Source organism: Pocillopora verrucosa, chromosome 4, assembly GCF_036669915.1.
Source record: "Pocillopora verrucosa isolate sample1 chromosome 4, ASM3666991v2, whole genome shotgun sequence".
In the NCBI taxonomy this organism is placed as follows: Eukaryota; Metazoa; Cnidaria; class Anthozoa; order Scleractinia; family Pocilloporidae; genus Pocillopora; species Pocillopora verrucosa.
The window spans coordinates 23,459,667-23,480,477 of NC_089315.1; the positions used below are offsets into that span (position 1 = coordinate 23,459,667).

General features: G+C 37.7%; 2 protein-coding genes across 4 annotated transcripts; one reads left to right on the forward strand and one right to left on the reverse strand.

The window, feature by feature from the left end:
• Positions 1-147: 147 nt before the first annotated feature.
• On the forward strand, positions 148-20,775 carry LOC131774953 (ral guanine nucleotide dissociation stimulator-like 1). 3 transcript variants are annotated; one of them, XM_059091049.2, is made up of 18 exons: positions 148-427; positions 978-1,285; positions 2,973-3,035; positions 3,729-3,919; positions 4,723-4,874; positions 6,978-7,193; positions 7,776-7,879; positions 8,671-8,755; positions 9,227-9,316; positions 13,712-13,798; positions 14,387-14,419; positions 14,501-14,622; positions 15,258-15,329; positions 16,268-16,421; positions 16,992-17,312; positions 17,743-17,851; positions 18,018-18,125; positions 19,017-20,775. In XM_059091049.2, the coding sequence occupies exons 1-17, from the start codon at positions 383-385 to the stop codon at positions 18,122-18,124; spliced, it is 2,259 nt and encodes a 752-aa protein (XP_058947032.1). In that variant the 5' UTR covers positions 148-382; the 3' UTR covers position 18,125; positions 19,017-20,775. The 3 variants fall into 3 exon arrangements, with proteins under 3 accessions (XP_058947032.1, XP_058947033.1, XP_058947034.1); XM_059091050.2 differs by having other exon boundaries at positions 149-427; positions 19,085-20,775; XM_059091051.2 differs by having other exon boundaries at positions 157-427; positions 16,268-16,406.
• On the reverse strand, positions 10,576-12,126 carry LOC131774954 (melatonin receptor type 1A-like). Its single transcript, XM_066164964.1, has one exon. The coding sequence runs from the start codon at positions 11,905-11,907 to the stop codon at positions 10,906-10,908; it is 1,002 nt and encodes a 333-aa protein (XP_066021061.1). The 5' UTR covers positions 11,908-12,126; the 3' UTR covers positions 10,576-10,905.
• Positions 20,776-20,811: the final 36 nt, after the last annotated feature.

Below are 20,811 nucleotides of genomic sequence, written 5' to 3' on the forward strand. Positions count from 1 at the left end.
ATGGTTAGTCACGCAAAAGTTAATGAAAAGTTCCAAAGATCCTAGGCAGTAATAACATTCAATCGGCTTTTTTCGAGGAGATTTTAGTCGGAACAATGAGTTATTAAGGTTGTTTATTTTGGTCTTGTTCCATTTCCGTTGCTGAATTTATCACTTTTGTCTCGCGCTCGTTGACTTTTGACTTCCGGTAGGTATAGTATAACCTGCTATCTCATGGGGGGTCGGTTTGAGTGTTGTCAATATGCAGGCACACAGCGGTTACAGCCGAATATTTGATCTCAGCAAGACGAGACTTCAGCCCAAAACTCAAGAATGAGAATCGTGCGTATTCTCTCCATCGAAAGTTAACGAGACGCACTATTCGGGCGTCTGAAAATTGGAGATGATGCCCGCGCAAGATTTACCCGGCTCGCAAACTCCTGGTCAGGTAAGTTGCCATGAACAATTTGACTACTGACGATTGCACGCATTTCGCGGTGATATTGACTTGATTTTCATGCACACCTTCCTCTATATTACCGCAAGTTGCTATTTTGATAAAAGTTTGATCAAAATTCTTTAACAGAGTCTTCTCACGCTTTTGTCCATCGTGTGGTTCGGGTTTTTCTCGCTTTGTCGGTCGTGACAAGTACAATGCGTACGTGATTTTTTGTGTAATACGCTGAGTAAGTTATTCCCTGATTTAATGACTCAAATAAAGTTGTCGCAGATTTGATAATATTGATGTCAAAGATGGTTTCCATGGCGTAGAATAAAAGAACTGGTGAAGTGATAAGAAATTTACAATAGAAATTTCCTGCCGGAAATTCTTCGAAAATATTTTACACTAGAGCATGTTGGCCTTAATGTCGACTTCTGAAATTACACGAAGGCCAGTGTAGATACAGTCACTTCTGAAAAAGTTCGCAATCATATCATATCCGTAAACTGTTATATTTCGAGTGACACTAAGTTCGTGATGCTGTAATTGTGTTTAGAGAGTCTTCTGGAGGGAAGAACGTGAAGACGAAGCCATTTATTCGGTATCACTGAAGAAAGTGAGATACCGCTCGAGCGATAAGCTTCTCCCTTCTCCTGACGAAGACGAACAACCAGGCTCTTATCTTCAGTGGGAGATGATGAAGATCAGAACCATTAAAGCCGGTTCTTTAACGAAGCTTGTGGAACATTTAGCACCCCCAATTGCCTCATTTGACGAGGTTGATCCTGGCTACATTATGGCGTTCATGACTACGTATAGAACTTTTTCAACAATGACGGAAATCGTGGATCTACTTTTCGAGCGGTAAGATTCTTTTCGAGTTTGGTGTTGCATGATAAATTTCTGGCATTGAAAGGGAACAATCTAAATATTATTTTGGTACTCCCGAAAGACAGGTGTTTATCTTTTGTTTTCTACACGTGAATGAACTATCTCTTTCTGAAGTTATTCAAGAAAGTTATTATTAATACTTATTCCGGACACTTCGTTCCCTTTATGAACTAGCTATCGTTTGAAGCCCAAGAACCCATCATAACCGTTAAGGGACTCAAAATAATTGTTTTATGTACTCTTGAGGTCAGAAATGGCAAACTTTGTCGCATCATTTACTCTTCGAAACATAAAGAGCAATCGTGCTTGACAAATCATATGGGTAAAGTGTAATCATTGTTAAAAGGCAAGCTTAGGAATACGTATTTGGTCAGTGGTGTGACAACAATTAAACCTAACTATTAGTTTATACTGTCACATCACAGGAACAGTTTTTCAACACTGCAAAATCATATGCAAAAAGTAAAGGAAGTGGTGTTAAAATACTTTGACCAACTACTTAAAATGTCAATATGTGATCATCACAAGGTTGTGTTTGGCAACTTTGCATCTTTAAAAAAGAGAGAAAGGGTTCTAAACAGGCCATAACAAAAACACTCTTGCTTGTGATGGAGGGTTATGATTTTACAGAAGTTGAAATATGGTCTGCAAGGTTTTTTTTCTGTGAAAATAAACACGGCAACTGTGAGTGACCTGTATGATGAGGACGAAGTTGTTATGCAGAGTCCAGCCATGGAGGGTTGTATGTCAAAGGAAGTTGAAATTTGATCTGCAAGGTTTTTTTCCATGTAAATAAACATGGCAACTGTGAGGAATCTGTACAATGAGGAGGAAGTTGTTCAGCTGAGTCCAGCCAGGCTATGAAAGAGAACACTGTCTCTTGTGATGGAGGGTTGCGATGTCAAAGGAAGTTGAAATTTAATCTGTAAGGTTTACTTCTGTAAATAAACATAACATCCGTGTGTGATATGTACAAAGAGGAAGAAATTGTTAAGCAGAGTCAAGAGAACACTGTCCCTTAAATGCAGGGTTGTGTTGTCAAGGAAGTTGAAAAGTGATCTGCCAGGGTTTTTGCCGTGTAAACAAACACGGAGGCTGTCTGGCAAACAGGAAGTTGAAGAAATGAAAGAGGACTTCCATATTACCATATTTTAACAATAATGAAAGAATACCTTGTACTTCATTTTCCTTTATCGATAATTTGCTTTTCTCTTGAATACAGTGTGGAAAATAAGTCTTCTAGCTCTGGGCTAAAAATGATTTATTAAGTGCTTATAAAAATGGTTAGGAAGAGTTGTTTAAATATCATCATTCATTGTGACTTTATCCCTTTACACCCTAATATCAGTATGCATATTCTCCATACTGTTCTCCATACATTTCTTAGGGGTCTGAAAAGGAGAATTTGTTTGACCTTAATGTTTGATTCAGGGCTGATACTGTAAGGAGAAATTAGATGCCAGTCACTCTAAGGGGTTAAAGGGCTAACAATAATGAGAGATGTATTGTGGAAGAAGCAGTATAATTGTTGTTTTCAAAAGCCTCATAAATTGTTAGTGAACTCACGCCAAAACACACAGGTTTCAAGTAAATGGAAAATTTTTAGTAAAGTTTGTGTTATTAAAAATGGCAGTAACATTTTGGTTTGTTTTTCCTTTAGTTACCGACTATTTGTGGAAAATGCTGCTCAGGAAAAGGAGGAGGTAGTTGACAAAGTGCTGAGGTAGGCAGTTAATTGTTTAGTTGTAAATGGCCTATGTTTGTTCAGTAGCTTCTGCCAAAATGTGTTTATATTGCAGGATTCAAAATTGTTCTTTGCTGGCACAAATGAACGATGAAAGTCCTCAGAGTCTTTTCAATGGCTCAAAGGGACAGTGACAGGATTCATGGGGACTGGGTTACATAGTCCAGATAAACAAGATGCTGCATTTAAAAAATGTGAATATCAATGAGCCAAAAATAAAACTGAATAAGTATCATTTAATTAATATTATGCAAGAATCAAAAGACATCCTCAAATTACATTATTGTGCATTATTGCCAAAATGTGCTCAAAATATTTTATGAGAACAATGTTTTCACAACCTTAAACACTGACGTAAATCAGTTTGTTTCATCATGTGCACATCACTATTTTTATCATTATTTGTATCTGCCTTGATGCAATAGCATCAATATTGTTTCTGTCAGTTTACATCTGCTTTGTTTGATAGCAAAAAGTTTTTACAAATCTTAAATATGAAGCTTGGGTCACTCTCCTGTAGCTAAGCATGCTTATTTAGAGATGATATGATGATAGTGAGGAAGATGATGAGAACAGCAACAAGAATGATTATGATTTAAAGAGGGAACCCAAATAGTCCTTGTGGATAATTAATAGATCAGTAATTAATGGTTTTCAACTCAATTTTCCCAGGGGCATCGCTTCAGTGTTCCATGTATGGCTAGAACACTTCCCTTCTGATTTTGATGAGCCAGATTATACAACTCTACTAAAAATACAAAGCTTTGTGACATCAGAGATGAGGGCTAGTCATGGAGAAGAATTAGCTAAGAAGATACAACAACGTCTTGATAAATTTAGGATCACTCCATTTGAAGATGAAGGTGAGAATCTAGATATTTGTGTATTGGTTTGAGTGTGGGAAATGTGGGAAATTGTGAAAATGTATGGAAAATCAAAACCAAAATTTGATAACAAAGGTTACACTCCACCTGTTTTATTGAAGATTGTTAGAAAGATAGTAATGAGCATTCTATTGCTATTAATGAATGATGGTCATTTTTGTAAGCATGATTATGACAATAAGTTTAATTTTTCACAGATTTTTATTGGATATTGCCCACCATCTATTGGAAGGCAGACTCATAGATGACTACGCTATTGACAACATTTTAATTTTTTATTGTGTAAAACAAATAGATTCCATATTGCCTTTGGTCTGTACAGTGATAGATCACAAAAGACATCAAACTGTGGTAAAAACAAAAGTGACACACTCAGCTGTGCCTTGTGTGCCACCTTTTTGTTCCTACCAAGTCATCTGTGATCTAGAACCCTTCAACTCCCAAGATCTCCTTAGTAATTCCCCTTACTGTCTGCCATACAAGTCTTGTAATGTTAGTTTGGAGAATTTGGTATTGGATCAACTTATGGTCCCCTAATTGATATCTTTCTTTATTCTCATCACTTGTCTGCTTGATATTGTATTGAAAGTGTAAGGAGAAATTCTGTCTTGGTCACTCATAGTGTTAAAGGGATAACTGAACACATGCATGGCAACTTGGATTCTATTCATTAATTAGATATCATTCAGTTCACTTTAAATTTTCCCTGGGTCCACATGAAAGTTTAGTGACTGCCTATATAATACCAAAATTAACAACTTTTGATTGACTTTTTGCTTTAGATATTGAGATAATTACATGTCCCCTTCCTGTGTCACCAAAGTTTGGTTTTCAAGATGACATGTGCTCAATTCCAGAAGAGACTGAGTCTTGTTTGGATTTTCTGACCCAACCAACCAATGAGTGTGCCGAGCAGCTAACAGTGATGGATGCGGTTAGTTTTATTGATATAGCCTATGTTACAAACTCTCTAAGGTTGAGAGATTAGAGAAGGTGCCCATCCAGCTGAAGCTTATGATATTCAAGTTTCCCTAGCATGAAGCAGTGAGGAGTATTACTACTCTCCCTGCCCTGGATGGGATGCTAGTCCATCGCAAGGTTACTTCCAGTATTTTATCAAGCTTCCCAAACAATTTACCATTATCTATTTATACTCCTGGTACCTGAGAGACACTGTGCAAGTGAAGTGTTTTGCCCAAGAACACAACACAATGACTGAGCCAGGTCTAGAACCCAGACCTTCCAGTTCAGAGTCCAGCTCGCTAACCATTAGGCTGCTGCAGGAAAACCTTGAATTCATTTTTTCCCCAAACTCACTTAACCCTCGACACCCTGAGATCAGTATGCATATTCTCCTTACTGTTCTCTATACATTTCCTAAAAATGCTGACAAGGATATTTTGCTAAACAATCAAGAGCTCCTGTTCTTGTTGATCATTTCCATTATTCTCATAACCTTAATGTTTGTCTCATGGGTGATACTGTGAGGAGAATTTAGATGCTAGTCACTCTTAGGGGTTAAAGGGCTAAGGGGCTAAAGTAGGTGGTGGGTGAGTCTCTAAAGAAACTGTGGTGTTGCATTGGAGGGATAGTATAACAGGCTAATTAAGTATTATCAACTGAGTTTATAACATAAATTGGCATTCTTAAGAGTTTCAAAGCTGATGATTTGAGTGTTAGCCCTTTTTCAGTCACTGACAAAGGGCTAATGCTCAAAATGTAAGCTTTCAAACTTTGTACAGTGGCCAATTTATGTTATTAACTCAGTTTATAAAACTAAATTACTCAAATAAGTAGGATCTAAGGGAAGTTAACCCTTGGGCCCTTGGAGTGACTAGTATCTAATTTCTCCTTAAAGTATCACCCCTGAATGAAACACTAAGGTCATGAGAACAAAGGAAATGATCACCAATTTTAGAACCCCTTGATTGTTAAACAAATTCTCCTTGTAAGTGCCTTTAGAAATTTATAGAGAACAGTATGGAGAAGATGCAAAATGATCTTAGGATGTAAAGGGTTTAAGAATGAATCTATGAGTGAACTGATTCTCATAGCTGCTAGAGTTGATTCTGATTTTTGTGTTAAGAAGCAACTAGAAACATTTCTACTCCTTTTGGGCAGGATACCTGCCCAATGCTGATTCTTTCCTCAAAAAACCTCAACAGTGTGATGTAATGAACGAAAAAGAGTAGATCATGTACACTGTCTTGTCTAAAAGGTTCTTGTCTTTCAATTCCACTTATTTAAGATACTTCTGAGCCCACGTAACTCACCCTCTGCCTTAAATGGTCTTAGTTATGAACTTGTGGTATATAAACAATAGCCTCCATTTGGCAGGAAAGTACATATGGATATTTGTCTGCAGACATTATCTGTTCAAAGATGTGAACTGCTTACTGTTTGCTGCATAGGATGTTCACTTTTCAGTGTTCTCTGGTACAACTTTATGAACCTTCAAACGTATCCCTTTTTCTCTAGCAACCAGAAAATGCTCTCTCATCTTGAATTAAATTTTGAAGGAAGACCTATTTAATTAGACGTAAGGTTTTAAATTAGAGGATATCAATAGGGGGTTTATTCTCAGATATTCCCCAGTTTTATAGCAGAGCTCGCAGAGCTTAGCCTCATAATTATATGAAATAGTAGTAACCCATCAAGCTGAAAAAAATTTGGATGTATGACCGTATAACCAACCGTACAAGGTGCTACTTTTAGCATGTGCAGCCAACTGTACCATGGGCACTATCTTATAATCAGTCCTCTACATGGACATGGAGAAGTTGCAAATGAAAATCCATTAATATTATCACGCACTTTATCCACAGTAGGGGCTTTAGTTTTGTTGAAGAGGCGTGTGGGAAAAAAAAATGCGAGCTCCGCTTTTAGGCTTGCCTAAATCTATATATTAGCTAGGGAATATTCTGTCATGTGATGTGTTCAAACCAATTATGCACAAGCAAAAATATTTGATGGACTATAACTGCAGTTAGCACATGTTCAGTTTCTAATTATTTTATATGTTATAAACCTCTTACAGAAACTGTTCAAGAAGGTAATAGCATGGCATTGCCTGGGTTGTGTTTGGGGAAAAAACAAAAAGGAAGGAAGAGCAGCCACTGTGAAGGCCACAGTTGACCAGTTCAATGCTGTGTCTCTTCGTGTCATTTCCACCATTTTAACTTGCACTGAAAGCAAAACAAGTGGGCCGAACATGAGGGGGAAGTACATTTCACAGTGGATAAATGTAGCGCAGGTGAATTAGATGGGTTTTCTACATTGTCCTGTGCTGTATTACTTGGCTGACAATCTAATAGGGGTTAAAAAAAAGTTATCAAAGAAATATTGTTTAAAATCAGAATAAAACTATCCTGTGCAGGAAAAAAATACCAACAAATTAATCTACAGAAAACCATTACAGTGTGTGGGAAATTCAGGATAAAAAGGAAGGGACAATTATTTGAACACATACCACAAAAATAATGGGAAAAAATCTATCAAGTCAAGATGCAAGTTTGATTAACACATTCAAAGAGCTTCCTGAAGGCAAAAGATTGGTTCTAGCACTTGTGACAACACTTTGGCATTATAACTCTGCTCTGCTTGAAATGGTTTTGAAAACTTAAAATGTCACCTTTGAATCCTCTGGAATATCATATTGTGTTTTCCTTAGATTTTTCCTTTGGTATGATTGTTGGCCTCCTGACAGACCATAACAGATCAGCTCAATTTTCCAAATTAAAGTAGAACCTGAAAAGTGCATTAGGGTTCATGCTTGTCAAGCTTGCTTTCAAGGATATTTGTTAGATTGATCAGCTGTTTTCATTATGTTTTATAGGAATGTAGAGATCTGAAGAATTTCTCATCCCTTAAAGCTATCTTGTCAGGTCTGCAGTCAGCTTCAATTCACAGACTCAAAAAATCTTGGTCTCATGTTTCTAGGTAATAATTATATTTTCTGCCAAATATTACGAAACCAATTTGTTGAGCTGAAAAGAACAAAACATATCCTGTTATGTTGGGCATTATTGTGCATTTTTTAGTTCTCATTTTCTCAATGCCCTCCAAAGTAATAATGATAGATATACAGTTTATTTTCCTTTGCATAAAACACATTTTTTTGCCCATGAACATAACCTCTATTGTATACTTATATAGAAATGGTATAACCTCAATGCTTCAGAGTACCACAAAACCCTTCTGAAATGTAGAAAGAATGTATCATGAGTCCCTTCATTTCCAAGTAATCAGGGGGCCTGTGTCTCAAGTATAAACGAACGAAAATAAACCAGAGACCTTAATCCAAATTGGGTACAATTCTGCCGGCTGCGTGGAGGTATTGTAATAAGCCCTCTTTGCTTCAAAGGCATTTTCAGAATTCAAATTGAAATGAAATTGATATCATGACAAAGGAATGATATCCTTCTTTTCCCAGCCATGGGAATTAGTTGAATATCCTTTTGGAACTTTGTAAGACAAAAGCAAACAAGAATATCAGGTGTTTCTTTTTTTTTTTTTTTAGGAGATAACTTGGTTAAATACTGTTCTGCTATGTTAGTTTTTCAACAAGAATTTTGCTTCTTTGTTCTTTTAGAGCACCTCAGAAAATGTTTAGAGAACAGTATGGAGAATATGCCTACTGATGTTATGGTGTAATGGGTTAACATTATCTACCGTGGCTATTTTTTATCATATTTTGTATTAATACTGTTTATTGTATTGTTTTCCTCTAGAGATGTTCATAATTTGTTTCTCGAACTCTCAAACATTTTCTCAGAGGACAGCAATCAACAGAGTAGTAGAGAACTTCTCATGAAGGTCAGTATTGGCTAAAATATTTTAATTTCAGTTATCAGATATACTGCTTTGTTCATGCATTTTGATTGGTCCCTACTCTTTACTACATAAGAGAACATCAACTCGGGCTATTTTTGGTCACGTTACTTCTAATTAGGATTTTCAGTGGGGATCAAAACTCCTTGGGGCTGTTATTGAAAGCACACTTTTGGCCAATTCAGGCGTGTACACAGAATCTCCTTCCCTCCTCTGACAATTTTGGTTAAAACTTTATTTTTATTAGCTTACAAAATTGAACATTGTTCGGGGGAGAGGGCGTGTGTATTCTGAGTCAATATTTGGACCTTCGTAATAAAAATTTCTTGGGTCTTCACCTGCTCTTTTGGTTTGGCAAGCCACTGATTCTATCATACACCACCTCCTAAACTTTTTGTCCTCGGAAGATTTCATAGAATCTTGAGCGGCTTGAAAGTTTTTTCTTCTTCGTAACAGGAAGGAACTGCAAAGTGGGCGCAGCCAGAAAGTTCACCAACTAAGAAATTGCCTAATATTAAGAAACGGAAGTCACGCTTCATGGACCTGGTAAGTGTTTTTATGACGGTCTTACATACCTTTTCATTTTCTTTTGTCGGCAATGCCTAACAACAACGGTGATTGTTATTCGTTTCTTGTATCCGCTGCAATATATGTGTCATGGACTCATTTTATACTGATACCCGAAACTACGAGTTGTCCCCTTTCGGCGAAATTGTCGCGCGAGTCGAAAAAAAAAACAAATCAGTGAAAAAAAAACCTGATAATGTTAGCGCGCCGTGCAGAACCTGGGAGTGAGGCACACGAAAAGTACACCGGGCGGTCCTCGACGAAAAGCAGGGAGTGCTCGTAGTCTGCTGTACCCTTAAACTGACTGACTTGTAACTTTTTTTTAACAATATCAACACATAGTTCAGCAAGTAGTGGATGAAAATATATCAGCTAAGGGGTGATATTATCGGCCAGTCAAATTATTGTAGTGTTTTGTTTAGTACTTTTTAAATTTAATTTCAAAAGGCTCCATGAATGCATTGCCCAAGCGATTTTGTTAAAAAAACAAAACAAAATAAAAAAAAACAACAACACTCCCACTTTCAGAGTGCATTCCATTCAATATTTTATATGCTGCGCCGTTTTCAATGTTGCACTTAAGATTTACTCGTCTCTGTTTCAAGCACCATGAATGAAATAACTTTAACTGGGTAGCTGTCAGCACATGCATACCTTTGAATTAAACTGTCCTGAATAATATCATAGTTACACAATCCTAATTTCACGTTGAAAATAGAAACGGGTTCGCTCTTCTTCATGGAGATAGTCAAGTCATTCCGAAGGTATATGACTCAGCTTAAGAGATGAAGATGCGAGTGAAGTAGCTTTGGCTACGGAAGTGTTCATTGTAAATTCATGATTACAATCCTACAAATAGTGAGGGACATCTGCGTCATCACGAGCATGTAAACGCTTTTTAGAAGAAAGTATGTCAAAATAAATGCGTACTTGACTCAGCGTGAGATCAAGTTTTACAAGTTGGCTGGATATTGGTCTCGTTCCTTTTTTTGCCAAAAGATATCGAAAACAAATTCGGGACCTTTTTTTGTGGTTTTCTTTGTTTTGACTAGCGTCAGGTTGTGTTGTGTGTCTCAGCATTGCCATTAAAACTGTCAGAAAGGAGTTTTATTGCTAGATAAGAGATTTCTCAGAGGTTACGATGCATGGAAGAACTTTTTTTTGCGCCGGATCACAGGGAAGGAGTAGGCGAAGAGTGGCAATATAAGCTGACACAGACTATCATCTTAGTCATTGAAAGGTCGTGGTCTTTATTGGATAGCGACTCCAAATCGTGAGACAAGCGATTACATGATCATCATCATGATATCCATGATGGACAGACGAATCTTTCCCGAAAATGATACTGAAACGATTTGTGGTTTGAATCAGACAATTATGTGAAACCATCGCAAGTGGTTCATTCAAACTCGTCATTGAAGGGTTTTAAAAGTTTATTTCCCTCCCGCCGCGATTAGCTTCATTATTTTGCGGATAGGGATTGTTACATGTGTATTTCAAATTTTAAGGAAATTAAATGTATTATAAGGTGTTTTAGTTGCCGAACCAATTGTCTAGAACAGACCTTCCTACTTGGACGTCACTGGGCCAAGTTCATATTCTTCTTGTTCAATTTGTGGCTGTGTGCATGCGGAGACAGTCATCGACCCAGAAGATAAGATACGGCGAAACTCGCTCCTGAATATAGAATTCATTCCTGCATATATGACGGGATTAACAGTGTTTGAAATGTAAAGAAAAAACATGCACAACAGTTCCAAATTTCTTGGCATGTGTGATACTAATGAAAAACGTCTTATTATGACTATGACCCAGAAAGGAATCCAACAAACCAAAAAGGTAAAAACAACAATGAATAGCGACCTGCTCAGTCGAATTTCTTGAATGGAAATGCGCGCGTCGTTCCTTCTGAGTCCTCTCAACGCGGGAGAAATCCCTGTCAGATGTTGACGAACAACTTTTAGAACTCTCGAGTAACCAAAAGTTGTGGCAACCAAAGGGATGACAAGAAAAAGTGTTAAAACTATTATGTAGTGGATGAACTTGGCACTTTCCCCAAGGTGTTTGAGAGAACATTGCGCATAGCCAGGCACAAACTCAAAGTCTTGCAATTTGGCCAGTTTTGGAATTGCGATGTAACAAGCCACAAAGAACCAGAGGAAGAGCACCCATAAACGAGACTTTCTGGGTGAAAATATTTTCTGGTAGGTTGTGTTTGGTTTGCACATACGAACATATCGGTTCACAGCTGTTAAACCCATGGTTGCCGGTGAGACGTAGATGACGAAGATACTCATGAAGGCGTGAAATTGGCAAATGGTTTCTCCAAGCAACCATTTTCCTGTGAACAGTATTATTTCACTGAGAGGCATCACAAAGACAGCGGAGAGCAAGTCGCTCACAGCCAATGCTATGATATAAAGATTCGTGGGGGTGCGTAATCTTGGATTTCTGTAAACAGATAAGCATACCATGATATTTCCTGCCAGTGACAGGATGTTTAAAATGACCAAAGAGGAGCCTTCGAAGATAACCAGTGCTAAACTTCTTGATGCAAGATCGTCGGCCATCTTAGGTAACTGCACTTCCTTGTCTCAGTTATAGCTAACAGTGAACACAACGAGACTCTCGCTAAAAATCAAGTCAAAATGCTGATATATGGCCCGAAGCACTATTGCTGCCCATCAAAAACCGGAATACCGGCCAATATTTTAAAAGGAACCGCCCAAAAAACCGATCTTAGGCCTGAGGGATAGGAAAGGCAAAGACCTTACAAAAAGTGGAAACAGCTCTTTTTGAGTCATTAAACCGATATTCGGTTTCGGATATCATGACAAAATCCTAAATATGGGCATGGTAAATATGGGCACGGTAAGGAGTGCTTGTCGAAGTAAGGTCTAATAAAAACAGGAAATATCTGCCTCTAGCTAAAATTAGTAAATCTGGGAATAACTTTGGCTGAGGCGCTCTTGAACTACATTCCTGTGTTCTGGTTTAGTGCTGTTTCCTCTCATTTATATTTAGAGATGTTTTTTGCTGTAAATATCTTAAATTAAAATAATGAAATTTAATTTAAATAATGTGTTTATGACTGTTTGTATTTTGTAAAACTACTTTGTAATTAAACTGCGAAGCGTAGCAAATTGCTCAATGATATCGTCCTCGAGGCGATAAGCGCTGGTTTTCATTCAAGTTGTACAACAAGGCAAGTTGTGCTTTCAGCCAAACGTGACTGAAATGAAACGAAGACCTAAAGATTTCTCAAGTGTTTCAGGTTCTAAGTTGAAGCGTTTAAAATCGGAAGTGACTTATTTCCATCAGTATTTTTGATTTGTAGTAAATTGTAACTCGGACATTGTTTATGAACCAGTATTATGGAATGAAAGATAATTACAGTCAGAAACACAACCGTAGTAGTTATAATAATTGAAAAGTCAACCTAGACTGAACTCGAACCCATAATAGTCGGGCGATATTTTTGCAACTGAGATAGTGAAACAACTGTGAGGAAGTGATCTGTGTATCTCAGTTTTCGCAATACGCGCGTGAAGGGTGAATACAGCAAAAGTGAATCAATCGAAATGATATATTTCAATTGCGGAATAAAGATGCTCTTAGACTGATACCATTTAACTGAAGCTAGAGACGAAATCGAAGTAGTTGTGAAAACGAAGGTGGAAAACACCATTCGACAGTGTGATATAACCAAGACTTAACAAGCCAACTGGGAGCTTGTCACGATAACAACTCTTTATTTCTTTTAACGAAAGATTTCGAGGATATTTTAACTTTTTTCCTCTCTTGGGGTTTTCACACTCCGAAGCAACGTCGTGATCACTCGAGCAAAACTGTGAGACGTACTGATAATTACAATTTGAGGCGGTACGTCTGCTATTACTGATGCAATTTTCCGATAGTAATCTTGATGACTGACCATGGTAAAGAGCAAGTACTCAACTTTCCATTTGACTTAAAAGAAAGCCGATCCTCGATGATGATGATGATGATATTGATGATATTGCGATAAGCACATAACTACTTCCTTATTAAATGGCAATTAATTAGAGTTCTCGTTGTTTCGAGTTACCTTCCCGACAACAACTCGAAAATAAAATATTTACTCTGAAAATGGCAGAAAATTGTTTCATTAAACTGCCGACATTGGACGATAATACTCGTAAACAGCCGATTGTTACGGAGTTACTTACTGAGGAGTCTCCATAGAGATCTTACTTGCTCCAAAGACACAAATTTTGTGTGCACGAGCTGGAAAATCCGGAAACAGATTTTGACCGAATTCAGAAAACGAAAACCTGAATTCCTCTCCCTTATTTTTGTAAGATGTTCGTACATGGATATTTTTTTCCTTTTTAGGGAATTATCCAAGGAACAGTTCCATACTTGGGCACATTTCTAACCGACCTAATGATGTTAGATGCCGCTTATCAAGATTTCACTGAGGTGAGAGGAACTGGGCATCATCATTCCTCCTCATTACTTAAGCCACCTTATTACGTAAGCCACCTCCCTCTTCCCGGCTATTTTACATATTAAATGTTGGACTGGACTCTGGACTCTGGACTCTGGACTCTGGATCTAGGGTCAGAATGGGTGTTAGGCGAGAAACACAGCGCTCGAAGTAGTCATCCCCAACCTAGCAACTGTTAAGGAAATCTGGGAAATTGCAGTGCGGGGGAGGGTGGGAGTTGGGAGGGGTGAGGTTTGTGTTGTACCGGTGTCGTGCCTTTCACTCGGACTTGTACTCAGTCGAGACTTTTTTTTTACCTATCTGGAAAGGGAATCTTGGGAAGAAGGAAGAAAAAGTGGCTTTTTCTTCTTTCCTTGCCTTGATGCAACGCGAACTCGCTAATCCTTCCTATCAATCAGTGCGCAAATAAGAAAAAGCTGGGTACGAGTCTGCCTTTCACTTGAATTGTATGCGGACTTACTTAACTTCACAGTCTACAAACGTATTTTTACCTTTTACATTCCCTTAAAATGTGAACAAAGTCATGAATTTCCCAAGGACGTTTTGCTTTCTTTTCCTAGGATGGCTTGATCAATTTTGAGAAAAGAAGAAAGGTAAGTTGAATATAGATGTTTGCTTTTTATGTAAGCCTTCTGAGAGTTACAATTGATTTGTGTGTACTTTTAACCCAACAGGAGTTTGAAATAATCGCTCAAATAAAGCTGCTTCAAGAAGCGGCAAAGAACTATATAATCGTTCAGGATGAAAAATTTCGACGTTGGTTTGATAACATCAAGACATTTACAGAATCAGAGAGGTTAGTTTACGTGGTAAATCGTTGTTAGGATAGAAATGGATCTGCCAGGAGAACTGGGTCGAGTTCACGAAATTGAGGCTAACTAGGAAAACGTTCTGGAAGAAACTCGTGAAACTCTTCTTTTTTTTAGCTGCTCGTATTACGAAGTCCCATCGTAAAGGAAAAAAAAAACTTTTAAAAGAGAATAGGAGCCGAAAAGGAAAAATCAAACCACGGGAAAAAAAAACATGATTGTTCGCCTGTGTTCTTTTTCCACTCAAATCTTACTAGTAAACCTCGACTTGATGTACTAGACGATCAAACGTATTGAACACGGGCTATTGAAGTATGGACGAGAGGAGCTGAGTCGAGAACCTGCGTGACACAACCGTCTGATCTAAGTCTTCTCTCGCCCAAAGCTTACGCTCCTCGCTTGCTCAATATCGAGAGAAAGCAGACTGTTAGTGATATATACTGTGGAAGCTAACGTTGTGCTTCAGAGATAAAGTGTATTCCTAAACTGACTGGAAAACTTATTAAAAGAGGCGGACCCAAATCACAATTATAGTAAAATGGGCGTGCAGCCATCATTTAACGACTAAAAGTTCGTTCATTCATTCATGATTCATTTTGTATATTTTTGTTACTTTCCTCAGCTACCACTTGTCTTGTAAAGTTGAACGAGTGGAACTAAAGTATACGAAAAAGAAGAAGGAAACTAAAATAAGGTGTGCATCCGATTTTGCTGTTAACTATCCAATCAAGCCTCTAACAAAAGAGGAATATGAAGAGTTTAACTTCTCTAGTTTTAACAATCAGCGTTCGTTTTTGGTTTATGCTATAATGCCAGCCTTGTCCCAGGTTTTCCTTCTTAAAAATGTTAAGCCTGAAGCGTTCCGGGCAGTTTGAATCGTCTGTATCCTTACAATTCTCTCTTCCATCTGAGTTACCTTACCATGGTATCTATGATGTTTTCCTACCTCAGTGAACGGCTTTTGCAATCTTTACTTAATCGCAATATTCAATTGAGTGTCGAAAGTGATGCAGGATTGGATAGGCTTTCTATTTCTTTTCTCTGATTGGTCGAGAAAAATCGCGCCTCCTCCGCTATCATTCAAATGCAAAAAATACTGGATTCAATCGCGTCTTAGTCTTAAGCGTTTTTCCGCATTTCAGCCAGGTTTCGTGTTTTTACTCTGAGTTTCCATTTCCTCTTTGTGATATTTTCCTTTGTCTTGATTAACCGCTGTAATTTCTTAGATCTTTGGTTATACGACACTTGTTTGAAACGCGCTCTGTTCTCAGTGACGCTTGAAATGGCTCAAAATCTCTTCACGTAGTCCCTTTCAGTGTTTCTCGTCGACACCTTTCAAAAAATTCGTTCAGAGAAATTTTCAATCGAGTGTCGTAAGTAAACTGCGATTTCATTGGTTTTGCTTTACTGCGCTCTGTAATTGGCTCAATGCACTTTCACCACTCTCTTTACCAATCAGATGCAAAAACTGAAACCAATCACGACTTGGTTTCACTTTAAGGTCTTATTGGCCCCTAGAGTATTTTCCTTTCTTCTGATTGGTCGTCATGATTGCTCTGGTTTTGGTTTTATAACACTCTGTCGAAAAGTGCTCTAGGTAACGTCAGTTGTTGCTATTAATTTGTGTGGCAGACGGATGCTCAGTGAACCAGACATCAGCAAATTGAATTTACTGACGCAAATCTCATCACAAAGTCTCTCTCCTCCTCCTGCTGATAAACAGTGCAAATCCAATGAAAACTCTCCTGTCATGGCTCGCCACAAAAGAAATGTAAGTACAACTTTGGTGAGTGAGTCTGTTTGTTGTTTTTTTTTCTCTTGTTAACTCTTAACGCCCCAACATCAGTATGCATATTGTCCATACTGTTCTCCATACATATTCTAAAGCAATGGCGAGGAGAATTTGTCTAACCATCGAGAACCTCTTGAGTTTGTGATTTTTTTCCCTTTATTCTCATGACCTTAATGTTTGATATAGGGGTGATACTATTGGGAGAAATAATTTTGACTTAGGGGGAGGGTCAGAGGAGGCTCCGTGATATAATTATTATGATCAATAGTCTCCCCTTTATACTCTGTTGGTGACGACTGATTCCCCGTCCGTTCCCCCCGAAAACCATGTGATCCCCTCGAAAATCCTCCTATTCCCCCCCCCCCCTACCCAGCCCTCCCGCCCCCTTGGTGTGAGAAATAATGACTGGTCTCAACCGTAACCCTGAATTTTTCGTTTCAAAATGTTTCGCGGGAAATGTTTCTGTAAGCCTCGACCTCGTGTGCTAGACCCAGGTCTCTTTGCCCGCGTCTAGTCATATTGAATAGGGTCAACCGCCTGACTGACCGACTTGTTGCCTCACAGAACTCCGGCTCTTCCTCATCCTCCACGTCCTCCGGTGTGTCATCAGGATCAGATACGTCCTCGGTGCCAAAAAACTTTTCATTCTCCCTTCCCCGGTCACAGTTTGCTGGCTTGCCAATTGGCTCTAGGTCACCCCGCCTACGCAAGTCTAGAGGGGGTGTTTCGCGGAGGTCTTTACCAGAACGACCGCGTCTTCCTCAGACGCCTCCTCCCGACAGTCCTTCCAATAGATCTGCACATGCTGGCTGTATTATTCGGGTCAGCATCGACGGACTGGAAGATACAAAATCTGGTGCTGGTGTTATCTACAAAGGGATTTGGGTAAGAATGTTACAAAGAAAAAACATTTTTGAAATTTAAAGCGCAAATCAATAAGACAACTCATTATTTAGCTTAGCTCCCCTGTTCTATTTTAATTTTGACTCATTGTTTGTTTCTTGCGTTTTGTGCTCAATTAATATTGCAAAATGTTTTAGAAAGAAATTCTGAAAAATTCATAGAAATACCCTGACGGAGCTGTCAAATATTTATATTGCTTTGAACGTGAACTGGTTGTTTGTAGTAGATGCGACGGTTTGTCGAGAGAGACTGTTAACCAACTAAGGTCCAATCAGTAATTCTTCTACTTACTGCCATACTTTTCAATATTAATTAAACAGGAGAGTTTGGCCGTATTTCAAATTAAACCTTCCAACAAAAAAAAAATTTGTCTGCTGTTCTCTTAACCTGTTCTTCCTCTGGTTGTTAACAGCTTTCGGATGACGAGCGAACACCTGCTGTCATTCGATCGTGTTTGGAGAGACGAGAAATGAAGGGAGATCCAAGCGAGTATTTCCTTGTTCAAATTCTTGATAATGAAGGTAAGTCTGAGTTTAAATGGGTGAACAGCTTGAACTCTTTTGAAGCTCGCGCTATGTTCGCACTCAGATCTTGCGCGGTCTGGGGTCTCCTTAAAGACATTAAGATTCAAACCAGACTTACCTGTTATTCCCTTACCTTGATTTTCTGATTTGTTTTCATTTGCAGGCGAACTAGTCATACCAGACAATGCGAATGTGTACTACGCCCTGAATTCAAGTATGGAATCTTTGCTGTTCAAACTCAAGAAAAAGGCAGATGAAAAGCCGAGCTGAGGTATGTTTTCGAGTTTGTTTCCATGTTTATTGTGAAGTTGCGTTTTACAAGTATCGTTTCGACAAGCTGAATTGAAGAAGGACAAGTTCTTATTAGTGAAAATCATTGGAATGGCCGGTGAATACTTTCGCCTTTGTCGTAAATGAAATTTCCGGGAAACGTTTTATTGTGACAATGTAAAGTTGTTAATTAAACATTTTTTTTCTCGTGTAGTTGTCAGAAAAAGGGTCAGGCAGTGTGGTATTTCATAAACCTAATTTATACCCCATTCACTCCACGGCTAAAATACGTTTTGAATTGTTTTGCTGATAGAAAGGGCTTAAACTGATGTTTATCGACTTCACATTTTGCTTAATTAAAATAGAATGAAGTGATTACTCGAACCAGTCTTCCAGTTTTCTAGTGATATTTTTAATTAGTCCAAACTGGTGGAACTGAACATGTTCTGCCGTTGTGAATGGGGCTTAGTTACTCAATTATGCCTGAGTTGTAGATCTCTGGTGTAATGTTTGCTATTCGATAAAATATCAACATCTCATTTATAAAATTTGCATGATTTTTTTTGAACTTCCACTAGCAACTTTTAACTCCACCAGTATTAGAGTAAATTATTACTTTACAATCTTTTAATGTATGTCACCATGGTAATATTACAATCTTTTTCTCACAATCATATAATACAGTAATATTACAATTATTTGATACAGTTTTTTGGTCCCCATTCAGCCTCCCCCACTTAAAAAGTGGAACTTAAAACATGTATTGCCGTTGTGAATGGGGCGTTAGTTAATCAATTATGCCTTAGTTATAGATCTCTGGTATCGTGTTTGCTATTCGATAAAATATCAACATGTCATTTATAAAATGTGTATGACTTTTTATTAACTTCAAAATTAACGGATGGAAAAGTGACATCTTATGACAGGATTAAGATATGTTTTTATCCACTTCCTTGTCAGCCATCCCTGCAGATTGCCGATGCTGAATGAGGTTCTCGCCTCGCAAGGAATAGAAACTCTTTGACCAAGAAGTTGCTACGAGGTGCCCGACATTTTACAATTTTAGCCAGAGGCAATTCATTCGTACACAAATTTCCGGCCAATCGTCCCCCGAGCGGTAACAACTTCAGAACAACATGATGCAAGAGCGCATTGTGATTGGCTAGTCAAATGTGCACCTGACTTTTGCTAATATTTGCTGGGTTAGCATTTTATGCGCATGCGTTTCAATGCTCTATTGATCATACACAATTTTTGTAAATAAATTTTAAAAATTAAATGATCTTACGTCAGCCCAGAAATGTATTTTTAGGATTTAGTTAAATCTCATAAACAGTACTAAGATAATTGAGGTAGATAATACATTTTTAATTGTATTATATGGAAAAGAGACATAAATCTAAATTTTTACGTTGGTATTTTGTAAATCGATTTTGAATTGCTCTATACATATATATTTTTTCAGTTGTGAATGTGTTTATCCAGAAGCCATAGAGAAGACGAAGTTTTAATGGTTTTCTAAAGGTTTTTGAAATGCATTTTGCCTGATTAGGATAAAATTTCGCCGCAAAAGCTTCATTTGTCTGTTGAGATTTGCCAACTAATCAATGATGTGGACCTTGAATAAAATAAATTTGACCAATGGAACCTAAAACATTTAAGAAATTCACGAGAAAAACAACACTATAAGTAGGGAAGTTATCGTGCAATGTTTCCATTTCTATGTGCTCTTCCTCAGCAATTGGTTTAACAATCTTCTTCGTCTACGATTTTTTTAGTACAAAAAATTTTATTGAAGAGTGCAGTTTGTGACTGATAGCTGAATCGAGCGACAAAATATATATCTATTACGGCAACTGAAAAAGTTCAATATTATTGGGGTTTTTTAGTATTATTATTATTTTAATAGACAAATGAGAATTAAACCTTTTAATGCAAATGCCTGGGTTGGTTTCTTATATGTAAATTGTTATCATTATTATTTTCGTCTTTGTTATTATCATCATTATTATTATCATTATTATTATTATCATTATTTTGAAAATCCAAATCCTATCTACTTTCTACATCGCTAATAGAAATATCTTTTTCAATTTTGATATAATAATGCAAAATAAATTATATCATAATGATTTTAGATATATGAAATTCATATATTTGCACTGCGGTGAAGAAACGATTTAAGAGATCTTCGCAGTTAAGAACACTACTGGACTAGTAGTTGAAAATAGGACCTGAAGAAAAATTCAGGCCCGTACGGGATTTGACCCATGACCTCTGCGATACCGGTGCAGCACTCTGCCAACTGAGCTAACAAGCCAACTGGGAGATGGTGAATATGTTAGGTCCAAATAAACCATCCAAGTGACGGATAATGATTTTAGATATATGAAATTCATATATTTGCACTGCGGTGAAGAAACGAATTTAAGAGATCTTCGCAGTTAAGAACACTACTGAACTAGTAGTTGAAAATAGGACCTGAAGAAAATTCGGGCCCTTAGGGGATTTAAACCCATCGCCTCTGCGATACCGGTGCAGCGCTCTACCAACTGAGCTAGCAAGCCAACTGGGAGCTGGTCAATATGTTGGGAGAAAACAAGGGAGAAAATATAAAATGCTACATAAATAAAAGTTTTTAATAGATATTATGAACTTCGTCATCGTTATTAATACTACTTTAATTT